We start from the raw sequence: 16,045 nt of genomic DNA on the forward strand, positions 1-16,045 counted from the left end.
TGCTCTCTAGAATCTAAAAGTCCCGCCCCCTGCATTATAAATAGACGCTGACGCTGTGGCTGAAATCGGTCACTTGTTCACACATTTACTCTTTTCTACATGGTCAGTGGCACATAGTGCACTATATAGAGGATAGGAAACGATTTGCTTTCCATTGAGGCTGTTTGATATATCTCACCCTGTCTTCCTGTTTCAGTTGAAATTACTTCAACACATTGAATAATGCCAAGGCACTTCAGTGGGCCTTTAAAATGGAACCCCTAAAAGCTTCAATATATGAAGCAACTGATGGAACCCTTTAAGATTCTATATAGAACCTTTTCTTCTAAGATCGTTATTTATTTGTTCAAATCAATAACATTAGCAATATAATAGCGATGCTTGGTTCAGTAAGTAACTCTCAGCCTTTCTGTCCTTCAGTGTTCCACCGACTGTAAATGCGTTTGTATTCATTTGGCTGTGTGTCTAAACGAGTGTAGCATTGTATTATTCATCTCCCCCAGAGCTATAACTATATCTGCGTCCTCAGTGAGAGTCGTACCCGCCGTCCTGCCGCTGCCAAGACAACAGCAATGGATTTAAAACAACACAGGCAATTAATGAAGAACGAGTGGCGTTCTGCAGAGTTTAAGAGCGATTGAAAAGCTTTCAGTGGCCTTGGACGTGGAGTGTCGGTGTGGGAGGCCGAAGGGCCGCTGGAGTCGCTCCTCCGTCTGCGTTTCTCTACTCAGAGGTGATATGGAGATCATTTAGCTGCCGGATATTTAACCTCTCATGCCGATGGCTGTCATTAAGACGATAACAATAAACTTGAGTTCTTAAAGGGATAGTTCACCTTAAAATGAAAATTAAGTCATCATTTACTTACCTTAGTGTTGTTCTAATGCTGGATGCCCTACTGGATGTCCCGCTCGCGCTCGTCAATATAATGTCAGTGAATAGCGACCAGCGTCAAGCTTTTAATCAAGTGTTACGATAGGGTTTGGTGAAAAACAAACCGTAATATAGTGTATTATTTAACAAAAATCCTGCTCTTGGCCGTTGATCTTCTGTGCACGACTGCATGTTCTTGAGACTCTATTAATTCACTCCGAAAAACACACAAGTTGTGAAAAATCAAGATTAACAAAAACGCGACATGAAATACAATCCATGCACCTTCTTCTCTGAGGTGAATATGTGAGTTGCGTTCATTGCAACAAAAAGTCGTTTTCACATCTGTATTGATCAGGATATATTCGGTGAAGAAAGTACATGGATACTTTTTGGGGATTTTTAGTTGTTTTATTTCATGTTGCATATTTATTAATCTTGATTTTCTGGGCGAGTCGGAGTAAACTGCGGCACTAATAGAGTCTCATGAACCAAGGTCAGGATTTTCGTTAAATAATGCATTAAATTTCTGGGTCTTTTTTTCACCAAACCCTATCGTAAACTCCAGAACACTTGGAATATACGACCACCAGAGTGAGTAAATGATGACTTAATTTTCATTTTAGGATGAACTATCCCTTTAGAGGTGAAGTATGCCGTTTTTTTTAAATAAAATGCTACAATACTTTCTCCCATGAAATGCTGATCATAATGCATATTGTTTTCAAAATGTAGTAAAAACAAAGTTTCCAAAATGATGGCAGCCATAGAAGAAGCATTTTTGGTACCCCAAAGAACAGAGGCATTGTTTTTCATAGTGTAAAGAACAATTTAATAATCTAAAAAGAATGTTTTTCCACTTTAAAGGTGCCCTAGATTGTTTTTTTACAAGATGTAATATAAGTCTAAGGTGTCCCCTGAATGTGTCTGTGAAGTTTCAGCTCAAAATACCCCATGGATTTTTTTTTATTAATTTTTTTAGCTGCCTATTTTGGGGCATCATTAACTATGCACTGATTTTTTCAGCACGGCCCCTTTAAGAGATGCGCTCTCTCTGCCCCACGAGCTCTCGACTATATATACATCGCATAAACAAAGTTCACACAGCTAATATAACCCTCAAATGGATCTTTACAAGATGTTCGTCATGCATGCTTCGAATTATGTGAGTAAAGTATTTATTTAGATGGTTACGTTTGATTCTGTGTGAGTTTGAGGCTGTGCTCTGTGGCTAAAGCTAACATTACAAACTGTTGGAGAGATTTATAAAGAATGAAGTTGTGTTTATGCATTATACAGACTGCACGTGTTTAAAAATGAAAATAGCAACGATTCTCGTCTCCGTGAATACAGTAAGAAATGATGGTAACTTTAACCTCATTTAACAGTATATTAGCAACATGCTAATGAAACATTTAGAAAGACAATTTACAAATATCACTAAAAATATCATGATATCATGGATCATGTCAGTTATTATTGCTCCATCTGCCATTTTTCGCTGTTGTTCTTTCTTGCTTACCTTGTCTGTGCATAGATCCAGCCGTTAATACTGCCTTTCCTTGTGTAATGCGTCGAATGGGCTGGCATTATGCAAATATTGGGGTCATACATATTAATGATCCCGACTGTTACGTAACAGTCGGTGTTATGTTGAGATCCGAGTGTTTTCCGGAAGTCTTTCAAACAAATGAGATTTACATAAGAAAGAGGAAGCAATGGGGTTTGAAACTCAATGTATGTCTTTTCCATGTACTGAACTCTTGTTATTTAACTATGCCAAGATAAATTCAGTTTTTCATTCGAGGGCACCTTTAAAGAACCTTTTGTGCAGTGGAAAGATTCTGTGGATGTTAAAGTTTCTACATGGAACCATCAATGATAATAAATAACCTTTACGTTTTAAAGGGGTGGTTGATTATGATTTGACTTTTTTTAACTTTAGTTAGTGTGTAATGTTGCTGTTTGAGCATAAACAACATCTGCAAAGTTACGATGATCAAAGTTCAATGCAAAGAGATATTTTCTTTTACAGAAATCGCTTTTTAAACGGCTGGTAGGGACTACAATGAGCTTCTTCCCGGGTTAGTGACATCACAAACCCTAAAATTTACATAAACCCCGCCCCTGAGAACACACAACAAAGGGGGCGGGGCCATGTTGGGCTGCTTTAGAGAAGAGGAAGAGTTGTTGTAGTAGAGTGTTGTTGACATGCCGTCATTTTACGCCGGACTGCTTCACAAACGAGGGTCAATTCAACACAAAAGATGAACATGACGGCACATGCTAGTGGATGAGTTGAATCAACTCCACAGCAACTACATAAATTTATCCACTAACCATTCAGAAACGTCTAAAAGTTGTAACTTCTTCCTGAGTCTCTCCATCAGTGTCTCTCCAACAATGTAAGGCTGAACACTTTCGTCATTTTGCTGCATGAGATTCTCCAGCTTTGTTGTTGTTGGGCTGTTAAAGCTCCGCCCCCTCTTCTGGAAAGCAGGCAGCTCATTTGCATTTAAAGGGACACACACAAAAACGTGTTTTTGCTCACACCCAAATCGAGGCAAATTTGACAAGCTATAATAAATGATCTGTGGGGTATTTTGAGCTGAAACTTCACACACACATTCTGGAGACACCAGAGACTGATATTACATCTTGTAAAAGGGGAATTATCAGTAACAGTAAAACATCATATTTTCAACAAGACAATAAAAAGAAAGAGTTCAGAAAATGAACAAGGACATTTTGGTTTTAAAATTTAGGATTAGAGATTGTAACAAACTTATAAAATATAGTTGTGTAACTTGTTTTGCTGACCTAGAATACCTCGGAAACCACATAACATCATTTTCTTCAGAAAATTTAAAATCTAGTTATTTTTGCCATTACATTTGATGAGTCTTCACCTTTAATAAACAGACTGTGCTCACATACACACATCTCTCTTCACTGCCGCCCTCTCCAGACCCATAAAGCCCAACATTAATATAAAAATATAAATGTTCGGCAGTCTGCATTTAAAGTGAGTCTATATCTGTGTTCAAAAAGGTTCCCACTCAAAAGGAAAAATACACCAACCATACAATAAAAATCAGCCTTATTGTATCTCACGGCAATATAGTTAAAGGATTTTCAATGACATTCGTAAGTACCTACAAAACACAGCCTTTACTATTCATGTTTTCTAGCAATCAGCATCTATACTGTACAAAGCACGGCAGCATTAAGAGACACTATAGTGTGATTTCACATGTAAATGATTTGTTTCTAAAGGCAGGAACACAAACACAGAGGTTGGATTTAAATAAGGGGGTCGGTCTCACGATGAAAAGAAGAAACTCGCTGTTAGATTGCAATCAAGGTTTTGTGCACAGCACTCATCACAGAAAAGAAGCACAATCGTTCACTAACAAGTATACTTCTCTGCACACTCAAACTCCTGTCTGTTCAAACGGAGGATTAAATTTGCATGTACTTCTCATCAATGATTGTTACTGTATGGAATAACAGAAACATACTCTCTCTGTAGTCATTACAGTTACTTAGCAAGCACAACAATCCTCATGCATTATTATTCCATGTGATTTCTTTCTTTTCTTCTACATATTCTCACCATATTATATTTGATCTCGTCATACTGAGAATGTTAATATGAGCAGCACCTGCAGTCAGGGACGTTGCATAAATTTACTGGCCTGGGACGACATGTTTATGGGTGGATCCCCTCATCACAAGGCCGTCCCCCTGACAACAGCCCTGTCTACAGCTGCATTCGCATAATGCACGTGTTTCCAATGTGAACTTGCTGCCATCTAGTGCACTACAATGCATACTACACTGTCCTGTGCAGGATAAATATACAAGCTAAATTTAAACCTAGAGATGCCAAACGGGTCACTGACTTGACGGGTCATTTTTTTGTCCAAAAGCCTTAATAATAATAAAAAACAAAGATATGACATCCAAAGTATGTAAGGTAGTAAAACTAGATCTCTTTTATTATATTTTGCTACATATAAAGATGTTGAAGTGCCAAAAGGTCATTCGGTTTAACCGTCCAAAAGCCAATACAGCCATTTCATTTGTAATTAAAATATCTTAAAATGTAATAAATGTATATATTTTTTATTCTGGTATGATTTTATAACATCATATATCAACATAGTTTAAAATGGTATTAAAATTATGTGTAGAAGTCATTGCTTTGTTATGAGAAAGAATGTCCGGAAAAATGAATTTCATTGATGTCATTCAGAGTAACCAATATAAAGGGACCATTTTGGATCAAGTCATGCGGTCAATATCGTGAGACAGGATGTGACATCATTAAGACGCCTGCAAAGGACCACATGGTCGTGAAACAGTAAAAAAGTAACTAACTCTCTCTTAACTTATTTTACCCAAAAAGTAAGGTCATTTGGTGCAACCGCTATAAAATATGGAAAATTTTGTAATATTTTAAAAACTTGTACTAAATAAAATGATTGATTGTTAGCTAGCTAGATATCAGCCTGTTAGCACTGTTTGAAAATATCGTAATATAATATAATTTTGGTTAAACTGAATGACTTTTTTGGGACAAATTTTGTGCATCTTGTAAAAAATGACAAAAGCAGTGTTAATTGATTATAAAAACCACATAATCTCATTGTTAACACTTAATAAAACTTCAAAATTAATTATATCTCCGTTATGCTTTTTTACACTTTTAAAAACCTTATTCGTCAATGACCCATATATATATATATATATATATATATATATATATATATATATATATATATTAGTATATATTTTAGAGTAAAACATTTTAATATAAAATTATTATATATTATATACATGTTATTTTATATATGCTGTCAAATAAATTAATCATGATTAATTGCATCTAACATAAAAGTTTGTAAATATTTATGTCTGTTTGTATGTATGTATATATACATACACACACACACACACACACACACACACACACACACACATATATAGATGCAATTAATCGATTTGACAAATATATATTAAACATTTTCTAAACCTGCACACTATACAGTCCTCAGCAGGATAAATATCCAAACTAAATCTAAAACTATATTAGACAAAATTATATATTTTTATGTTTTAATATATATATATATATACAGTCATTTAGTTATTTAGACACCTTGAACATTTAATTCATTATTGCAGTTTATTCACTATAGTTTAAAATGGTAATAAAATATGACAAGTTCTCAGAGTTTAACTGTGTCAGAAAAAATTAATCTTAATTATGTCAGATAATGACATTATGGTCAGGACAAAGTGTCTGAATAAGTTTTGGTTTTTCATTTTTATCAATTTTACTGGTAGTCCACTGTATGAAGCATTTTTTGGGTATAATATGTCACAGTTTACTTTATTTTGCTATCCTCACTTACAGAAATGAACTATAGTGTCCTGCACCCACTAGTAAAAAAATACCAAAAATATAAAAAATGACTATATAATTTTTGGTTTGACTGTATGTGTGTGTGTGTACATATTTTTTAATATTATAGTATATTAAGAACCACAAACAGACTAACCAAACAGAGAAGCACAATAATACTGTAGACAATCAAACCACATATATACACACGTGGACAAAATTGTTGGTACCCTTGGTAAATATGAACAAAAAAGCCTGTGAAAATAAATCTGCATCATTAATCATTTAGATATTTTATTTTAAAAAAATTCACAAAAATCTAACCTTTAATTGCAGTATAAGAATTTAAATGGGGGGAATCTCAATATGAAATAAATGTTTTTCTCTAATGCACGTTGGATACAATTAATGGTACCCTTAGAAATTCGTATGAGTACAATATCTCTGAAGTATATTCACATCCATATTTATATTTTTAGCAAACCAGGGTGACTAGAAACATGAAATTATCCAGCCATGACTTCCTGTTTCACAAGTGTATAAATATGAGTAAACACAAAGGCCAGATTCCCTTAATCATCCATCAGAACAGGTAAAACCAAATAATATTGTTCTGAAAGCTTCACAAAATAGAAAGTGGCTCTAAGAAAGCAGATAAAGCATTGAAAATTCCAATTTTTTTTAAAATTAAATGATATTAACAATTAACAATAACTTTTCACAGTTCTTATTTACCAATACCAACGATTTTGTCCACATCTGTATAAAAATAAAAATAAAAATCAGACAGTAATGTTTTTTCAGGATTTGTTTTAGGTGCAGATGTGCACTTTCCCGACGCTGTAAATACTCTCCTCTTGAATAATTTATATCAACTGTCTGTTCGGGTTACTATAAGTGTCGCAAAGATTCGGACCGTTATACAAATGCCAAATCATGCTGACAAGGTTCAATGAGGCCATAAAAGAGGTATGAGAACAATTTTCACTACTGTAACTGCATACAGAATCTCACATGGTAACCAAAATACTACACACTAATCCACTAACGCCATCAAAAAATAAATAACTAAAAACTAAATAAACATTCTACAAGCATAATTCACAATGAATGAGATATGATTTTACAGTGACAACTGCAGCTAGTAATAATTACAATTTTATGATGACACAATTACAACTACTTTCAATTATGCAGTTACTAACCCAATTTATTTTCTTTTAAAGATTGCCTTTAAAAGAAATGAATCTTTTTGAACTGAGAATGAAAATTCATTATAATTAACATGCAGTTAACTGGCTTTAAATACAAATGGTAGTAGAGAAACACATGTGAAAGAGTGCATTTGATGTCTCTTCCAAATGAGGGCGCTGTTTTCAACTTTATTTATAGCGTCTAGATCAATAAACAGAGTAAGAATCAGTTTCAAGCAGCAAACAATTCAACACAGCAACCCTTCAGCAAAACATTTTATCTTTTGCAACTGCATGCTCTAAATATATTTCTCTTAATATATGTCTTTTTCCTCCTCAGAAGTTTTTTGCGCCCCTGGAGGAGGAGCATAGCGAGGTCAGACTCATTTGAACAAACCGATTCCCTAGGATGCTTCGTTCAAATGAACCGCATCAATACAAACGATTCACCGAGTTGTCAGTCACAGAAATGAACCATTAAAGAGTTAGTTCACCCAAAAATTAAAATTATGTCATTAATTACTCACCCTCATGCCCTTTTACATCCGTAACACCTTCATTAATCTTCGGAACACAAATTAAGATATTTTTGTTGAAATCCGATGGCTCCGTGAGGCCTGAGCAATGACATTTCCTCTCTCAAGATCCATTAATGTACTAAAAACATATTTAAATCAGTTCATGTGAGTACAGTGGTTCAATATTAATATTATAAAGCCACGAGAATATTTTTGGTGCGCCAAAAAAAACAAAATAACGACTTATATAGTGATGGCCGATTTCAAAACACTGCTTAAGCTTCGGAGCGTTATGAATCAGCGTGTCGAATCATGATTCGGATCGCGTGTCAAACCGCCAAACTGCTGAAATCACGTGACTTTGGCGATCCGAACTGCTGATTCGACACGCTGATTCACAACGCTCCGAAGCTTCATGAAGCAGTGTTTTGAAATCGGCCATCACTAAATAAGTCCTTATTTTGTTTTTTTGGCGCACCAAAAATATTCTCGTGGCTTTATAATATTAATATTGAACCACTGTACTCACATGAACTGATTTAAATATGTTTTTAGTACATTAATGGATCTTGAGAGAGGAAATGTCATTGCTGGCTATGCAGGCCTCACTGAGACATCGGATTTCAACTAAAATATCTTAATTTGTGTTCTGAAGATGAATGAAGGTCTTACGGAGGTGGAACGACATGAGGGTGAGTAATAAATGACATTATTTTCATTTTTTGGTGAACTAACCCTTTAATGTTCAAAATGAGATTCAAACATACATTTTGAGTTGATTTTCGGTGTATTTACGAATAAAACGTTTCATCATGTGTGATTTTCAGGCATAATTTGATCGAATTATTAAGGTACTAAACTATACCATTTATGGCATGTCATGAATATTCTAATCTTTAAGTGTAATTATATTCATCAAACTACTATGATATTATTTTCTGTCATACAATTTTTCGGAAATGTTCACGTGATCGTTTTCTGTAACGTTCAATAAATATTTGTAAAACGCATCTATTTTCGACGAAATATATAACATAGGCCCTTGTTACTGTAGTTAGTCGTGTGATTTTGATACTATTTGATATTAACTCTATGATTGGGACCATTATTGTGTTTTTTACCTGACAAGACAGTGTAAAACGCGAATCTGTGCGAGTGAATCACTGAAAGGAACCGGTTCAAATGAACGATTCATTCGCGAATCGGACATCAGCCACTGCAGCCAGCCAAACCCCCGCCGCCCGTGCGATGGAGGAGCGGATCTGATCTCATCGGATCTACCGACAAACATGCTGCTCGATCAAACCCGTTTCCCCGGCAATATTACCAGAACGAGCGACTGATTGATATGTGAACTGAATCAGGTAACGTTAACGCTGTATATATTCATATGTGTCGTTTGTGTGTCCGCTTCGGACAACTGTCACAAGGGCCGTTTTCCAAAATCTAGTGAGCTGCCTACATAGACAGCATTTTTGAGCACTCTAGTTTCAAATCCAAGTGTGATTCCTGCTTAGCCAGTATTTTTGAGGCAAAGTAGACACGGAAACTTGCTTAGCAGCATCCAAGCTCTTTGTTTTGAACACAAGTGCGCTATCTAGCTAGCGAGCTTTGCAGATTTTGAGACACCGCCACAGTCCCGCATTGCGGCCTGCTTCTGTGTTTACAATGCTCTTTAATATTGTCTTAGATTTAAAGGTTATTGTTTTTGAAGAAGGTATGATCAGCAGAGATCGATGATTGACGGCTGTCATTTGTTTATTTTGAAGCGCTCGTGAGCTGTCAAACAGATTGATTCGCGCCAAAGCTAGGAAAACGAGCATATTTTATATGTTTTCTGGTTTATTTAAGAGCATGGAAGGTAATTATGTTTGGTTTTTTTGCTCATCTGTTTGAATGTTTATCAATAAATTCGTGGTTTTAATCCCAGTCACCATTCCAATTGGGAATCAGTCTGTGTTAGCTTAGCTCGCGAGATGCTAATAGACTGTAGCGTTTCATTCTCTTTCATAAAATGAGTATTATTTGCATATAAATGTTCTAAGGGCGTGAAATGAATATATAAATATGAATTCGGACGTATGTGTTAAGATTTAAAGCTTCATTGACTCGTAACCGTTCGGTTAACACAGAGGCTAACAAACACATCGGCTACGGAAGTTGAAAAGAAAACATCATCTGGACATGATTTTTAGGAAGGTTTATTCATCTAATTGGTTGTTTGTCAGTAAGAGATTGTTTGTATAATAAGAAATGCGCTAAAAATAGATGATATGGTATTCTTAGAAGTACCTTAGAGTAACATGTAAATACATGGTACATAAATATTGGAACCAAACAGTATTTTGACGTGCCAGAATATACAATGAGACCTAATATTATATGTATGTATAATGTGTGTGTGTGTGTGTGTGTGTGTGTGTGTGTGTGTGTGTATATATATACACACACACACACACACACACTACCCTCCAAAAGTTTGGAAACACCCCTGGCAAAGTGTGGTTTTGGATGATATCAGCATAAATCTTTATCATTTTTGGTGCAAATACATTAAAGTAACTTGACACAAATTTAAGTTTTTTCTATGTATAAACTGTTTATGTAATAAAATATGTTTTCTTAGTTTGTGTTGTCCCTTATCAATGCAAAATTATCACAAATAAAAAAGGATTCATGCCAATATTGTCTAAAACCCCACTTTTCCAGGGCGTTTGAGTGTGTGTGTGTATATATATATATATATATATATATATATATATATATATATATATATATATATATGTATGTATATATATATATATATATATATATATATATATATATATATATATATGTATGTATATGTGTATATATGTGTATATGTATATATATGTAAATATGTATATATATGTAAATATATATATATATATATATATATATATATACAGCTATGGAAAAAATTAAGAGACCACTTAACATTGATTTCTGAACTTGGAGTGGTCTCTTAATTTTTTCCATAGCTGTATATGTATATATATATATATATATGTATATGTATGTATGTATATATATGTATATATATATGTATATATGTATATACATGCTCTAATGATTTACTCAAAAGACACATCAAATAATGGCGTAATATGCATTGGTAAACTTCTGTGCTGTGTATATATATTTTAGTCTATTCTACACAAGATAAGCGGTGTTATTTCTTAGGGTTTGAGATCCATTTGGCTCTGCTCCATGTTTAAAGTTTTCATTGTAATATTAGCTCAGATTGTGTCTAGATTAGTGAAGAAAAACGAGACTCGTTTGCAGCGTCTGGATAGTATCAGAGCTGGCAGGTTTTTCAATAAACTAACTGGTTCAGTTCAAATCACAGTTCCGCGTGTCTCAGGATCAGGTGATCGACACGGAACATTCTGAGTTTTTATCAAAACAGCATCCTGCATAGTTTGTCATCACTTCTGTGTGTGAAAACAGACCCTGATGTCTGATAAGAGGAAGCTTGTTATGAAATGAGACGGGTAATTTTATGTCACAGTAATGGGATATGTCATAATATAACTCTTTTTGCTGGAAATTCAGTGCAAAAATGTATTGTTTTATTCACCAAAAATTTAAATCACACACAAAATAAGTGTAAGCTTAAGATTTGATTTGAACATTTAACAAAAATGTTTTTTTTATTATTATTATTGTTTTAATTTTAGTTAAAGGGGGGGTATCACAAACAGTTTCTGCCAATCTCATGTTAATCTTGAGTACATCTAGAGTAGCAATGCATCCTTCATATCTCCGAAAAGTCTTTAGTTTTGTCGTTTTTATATGCTAAACCGAGTCTTTCCGAAAAAAGCCCAGATCCTGGAGGCGTGTCAGTGCTGTGGGCGGAGCTAAAGAGTCACGAGTGTACGCAGCTTCTGTGATGTCTGCATTACAAATAAAAAGGGAACAAAAACATTCGTGTTGTTTACATTATATGCACTTGTGCACCGATTGCCAACAAAACACAGACATCTGATGCAGCTTTACTCACCACCCGCGATCTGCAAATCCAGCGCCGAACTGGAACTTGTTTACAAAGTATTTGTCTCCGAAATCCCAGGAACAAACAAACATACATGCACAACTCCGTTGCTGCCTCAGAAAAAGCTGAAAAGGGTCATCTTTCCCTCGCAACCAAAAACACACTCCTTTGTTTACAGGAGCTGCATCTCATTTCGGAGGCTGCGTCCTCCGGAGGTCACATTTGAAGGCTGCATACGTCATCAAGGATGTCTTATTTAAGAAAAGTAACCGTAATAAAATTGACTGATATTCATTGTGAGGTGTAAAATACTGTAATTTCTTTCTTACGTTGCAATCTAACGGTTAATTTTCTTAAATGAGACTTCCTCGATGATGTATGCAGCCTTCAAAGGGTGCAGCCCCTGAATTGGGACACAGCCATTGTTAAAAAAATCTCTCGGCTTCCGTATCCTGAACGAAACGCGTTGATGGGCGTGATCTTGCTTTTGAAACTTTGGTCATGTTTAGCATGAGAATGCAACTCTTTAACTCTCAGCTCATTTGCATTTAAAGGGACACACACAAAAACGGCGTGTTTTTGCTCACACCCAAATAGGGGCAAATTTGACAAGCTATAATAAATGATCTGTGGGGTATTTTGAGCTGAAACTTCACAGACACATTCTGGAGACACCAGAGACTTATATTTCATCTTGTGGTCTCATTTGCATCTCTCCTCAGGTCGCAGTCGGATCCTGTAGAAGTCGCCGTCATGTACTCTGAGTGGCGGTCTTTACACCTGGTGGTCCAGAGCGACCAGGGCCACCTGAGTGTGTTACACACTTACCCATCGGGCGTGGGTCGAGACGTGGCAAACGCTGTGGTGCGTCCCCTGGGAAACAGCCTTGGAGGAGCGCCGTCCGAGTGCCTCCTCAAGACAGACAAGGAGGTAAGAAGTGTGTGTGTGTTTCATAAGATCTCACATCTGTGAAGAATCTTGAATTCAAACCCGAGGCTGCGGCAGGAAGAATTCAAGGTTGACTTACTGGGTGGCATGTTTGAATTAATTCAGAAGTACAACCTGTTAACTGTTAACTGTTAACTTCTGCTGAGGTTTTTGGGTGGAAAATGTTTGTTTTTCTCAGCGCAATTCATGTGCAGTTTATCTTTTATATTTGATATGGTCCAAATTCACTTTTTAACACACTTGCCAGTGACATAATAATTGAGAGTGTTTAACCAGCCATAAATATTTCTTGTGATGATGCAACTGTATTTTGCACGTCCTTTTATCTAATCTATATCTAATCTCATTTCATAATTATTTTATCTATTTACCTCTTTATTTGACTTATTTCGTTTCTCGTTTTTAAAATATTTCATCAAGCAAAAATGAATATACGAAATGTGCTGTATAAATAAATTTGCCTTGCCTAAAATGTTTTTTCATGAGATCATATGCACCATATAAGCAAAATTGTGATTTTTGTTCTTCATATTTCATATATTTGGTGGCTTAATTAATTAATTTTTCATGCAGTTCATAGATGTTTTCATTAGTAGATGAAATTGCATTATTTTCTATATGAATCACACACACACAGTCTCCAATTTATACATAAATTAATGTGAACATTGCTGGACAAACTTTATTTTTTGTTCTTAATCATAAATTATACACCATCAGACCTCAAAAGTGAAATTTAAACCTATTGTCCTTTTAAAGGTTGTCATATAAGGACCAATTCATCAAGCATGTAATGTTGCAGTTCCTAAAAAAGGGTTTATTAGGAAGTTAAAGACCAGCTCTGTGTTGTTTCCTCAGTTGCTTATTTGCATAATTTGGTTAAAAACAAAACATGCTGGTCAAGGTACATATTGACCTAAAATGGAAGATGTGCTGTGATGGTGTTATTAGTGCAAAGTTTTGAGTGCATTTTAAGGTCTTGTTTAGTTCTCTCTGTTGTTTGTGTATCTGGGTGGGTGTCATTCAGTGCTAGTTACAAACCTTCATTTGCTTGTGTGTGTGTGTGTGTGTCTCTTCACTGACTTCCATTGCATTGTGCGTGTGGTTCCTGTAGGCTTCTGTGTACTGTGATAAGAGGAGAGGATATCCTGCCAATTCCCTCTCTGCCTCCGATTTTTTCCTGACCTTTTTTCTGACCTCTGATCCATCTCATTGCTTGCCAATGGTGACCGATGCTTTTGGAATATAATTGTGCAAAAACGCAGATCTATTTTCCTGTTTTACTCATAAACATGCACCAAACTTTTCCCTCTCAAACTCAAGGATGGTTGATCCATCTCAAACCGGTTTAGTTGCTTATTTATCCATCTAATGCTGTCCTTGTCCTCCTCAGGTGAAATGGACCATGGAGGTGCTGTGTTACGGCCTGACGCTCCCCCTGGATGGAGACACGGTTAAGTTGTGTGTGGACGTCTACACTGACTGGATAATGGCCCTGGTGTCTCCAAGAGACTCAATACCACAGCCTATCATTAAAGAGCCCAACCTCTACGTCCAAACCATCCTGAAACACTTGCACAACCTTTTCCTGCCCAGGTGTGTTTAATTGCCCATGATGCACAACATAGCATGCATCCAAACCACTCAGACTCAACTTCCTGTTTGTGCTTTGATTTTGAATATGCATGTTTCTTTCTCCCAGACCAGAGCACTTCAGCCTGGTGCACTTTAAATTGTGTCAGCAAGTGTTGTCTGCGGTGCAGAAGTTGGCACGTGACTCGTCCGGGATGGCCAGAGAGACGTGGGAAGTGCTGCTCCTCTTTCTGCTGCGCATCAATGACACGCTACTGGCCCCGCCCACTGTGGGAGGTCTGTATGATGCCATGGTCAAACATAATGTTGTTTCACTGTAAAATAGAACAAAGTTCTGTATTTTACTAGATCTTACATTGACTAACAAACAAATGAGAGAAGGTTTTGCATCTAAGCAAACGGCTGGTAGGGACTACAACGAGCTTCTTCTCGGGTTGGTGACAAAGCAAACCCTAAAATTTACATAAACCCCGCCCCTGAGAACACACAACAAAGGGGGCGGGGCCATGTTGGGCTGCTTTAGAGAAGAGGAAGAGTTGTTGTAGTAGAGTGTTGTTGTCATGCCGTCATTTCACGCCGGACTGCTTCACAAACGAGGGTCAATTCAACACAAAAGATGAACATGACGGCACATGCTAGTGGATGAGTTGAATCAACTCCACAGCAACTACATCAATTTATCCACTAACCATTCAGAAACGTCTAAAAGTTGTAACTTCTTCCTGAGTCTCTCCATCAGTGTCGACTCCGGTTTGAACAATGTAAGGCTGAACAAAATCCTAATTTTGGCTGCATGAGATTCTCCAACTTTGTTGTTGTTGAGCTGTTAAAGCTCCGCCCTCTTCTGGAAAGTGGGCAGCTCATTTGCATTTAAAGGGACACACACAAAAATTGAGTGTTTTTGCCCACACCCAAATAGGCAAATTTGACAAGCTATAATAAATGATCTGTGGGGTATTTTGAGTTGAAACTTCACAGACACCAGAGACTTATATTACATCTTGTAAAAAGGGGCAAAATAGGTGCTGTGTTTTTGTGTATGGAAACTACCAGCACAAGAGAACAGGAATTTCTTCCTCTTTTAAGGAAATATTTCAGTAAAAATGTCTGCTTTTGAACCCCTAAAGTGTATTTACCAGTTGCCACTTGTGCTGCCAATAAAGCTTAACATGTAATAAACAGGTATCTGTGCTTGTGTCTCCTGTAGGTGGTATAGCAGAGAAGCTGGCAGAGAAGTTGATCAGCGTGCTGTTTGAGGTTTGGTTCCTGGCCTGCACACGCTGTTTCCCCACGCCGCCCTACTGGAAGACTGCCCGAGAGATGCTGGCCAACTGGAGACATCACCCTCCGGTGGTGGAACAGTGGAGTAAAGTGATCGCTGCTCTCACTTCCAGGTACTTTAGCTCTGCAGAAGTGAAATAGCTGCAGCTTTACAATACTTCTACAGCATTTATTCATCTTAGTTGATGTGCAATTCTACATGTACTAATACATT

The 16,045-nt window shown here is 36.3% G+C and overlaps 1 protein-coding gene across 4 annotated transcripts in view; it reads left to right on the top strand.

Moving 5' to 3' along the window:
* Window positions 1–9,178: 9,178 nt before the first annotated feature.
* ralgapb (Ral GTPase activating protein non-catalytic subunit beta) overlaps window positions 9,179–16,045 on the top strand; it is a 40,420-nt gene continuing 33,553 nt past the window's right edge. For 2 of the 4 annotated variants that reach the window (XM_048198640.1, XM_048198641.1), the window contains exons 1-5: window positions 9,179–9,358; window positions 12,732–12,939; window positions 14,351–14,553; window positions 14,660–14,826; window positions 15,758–15,944. In XM_048198640.1, coding sequence (XP_048054597.1) covers window positions 12,763–12,939; window positions 14,351–14,553; window positions 14,660–14,826; window positions 15,758–15,944 — 734 coding nt within the window. In that variant the 5' untranslated portion in view covers window positions 9,179–9,358; window positions 12,732–12,762. The remainder of the gene's footprint in view (window positions 9,359–12,731; window positions 12,940–14,350; window positions 14,554–14,659; window positions 14,827–15,757; window positions 15,945–16,045) is intronic. The other 2 variants (XM_048198643.1, XM_048198642.1) reach the window with 2 other exon arrangements.

The sequence above is a fragment of the Megalobrama amblycephala genome, linkage group LG8 (genome assembly GCF_018812025.1).
Source record: "Megalobrama amblycephala isolate DHTTF-2021 linkage group LG8, ASM1881202v1, whole genome shotgun sequence".
Taxonomy (NCBI): domain Eukaryota; kingdom Metazoa; phylum Chordata; class Actinopteri; order Cypriniformes; family Xenocyprididae; genus Megalobrama; species Megalobrama amblycephala.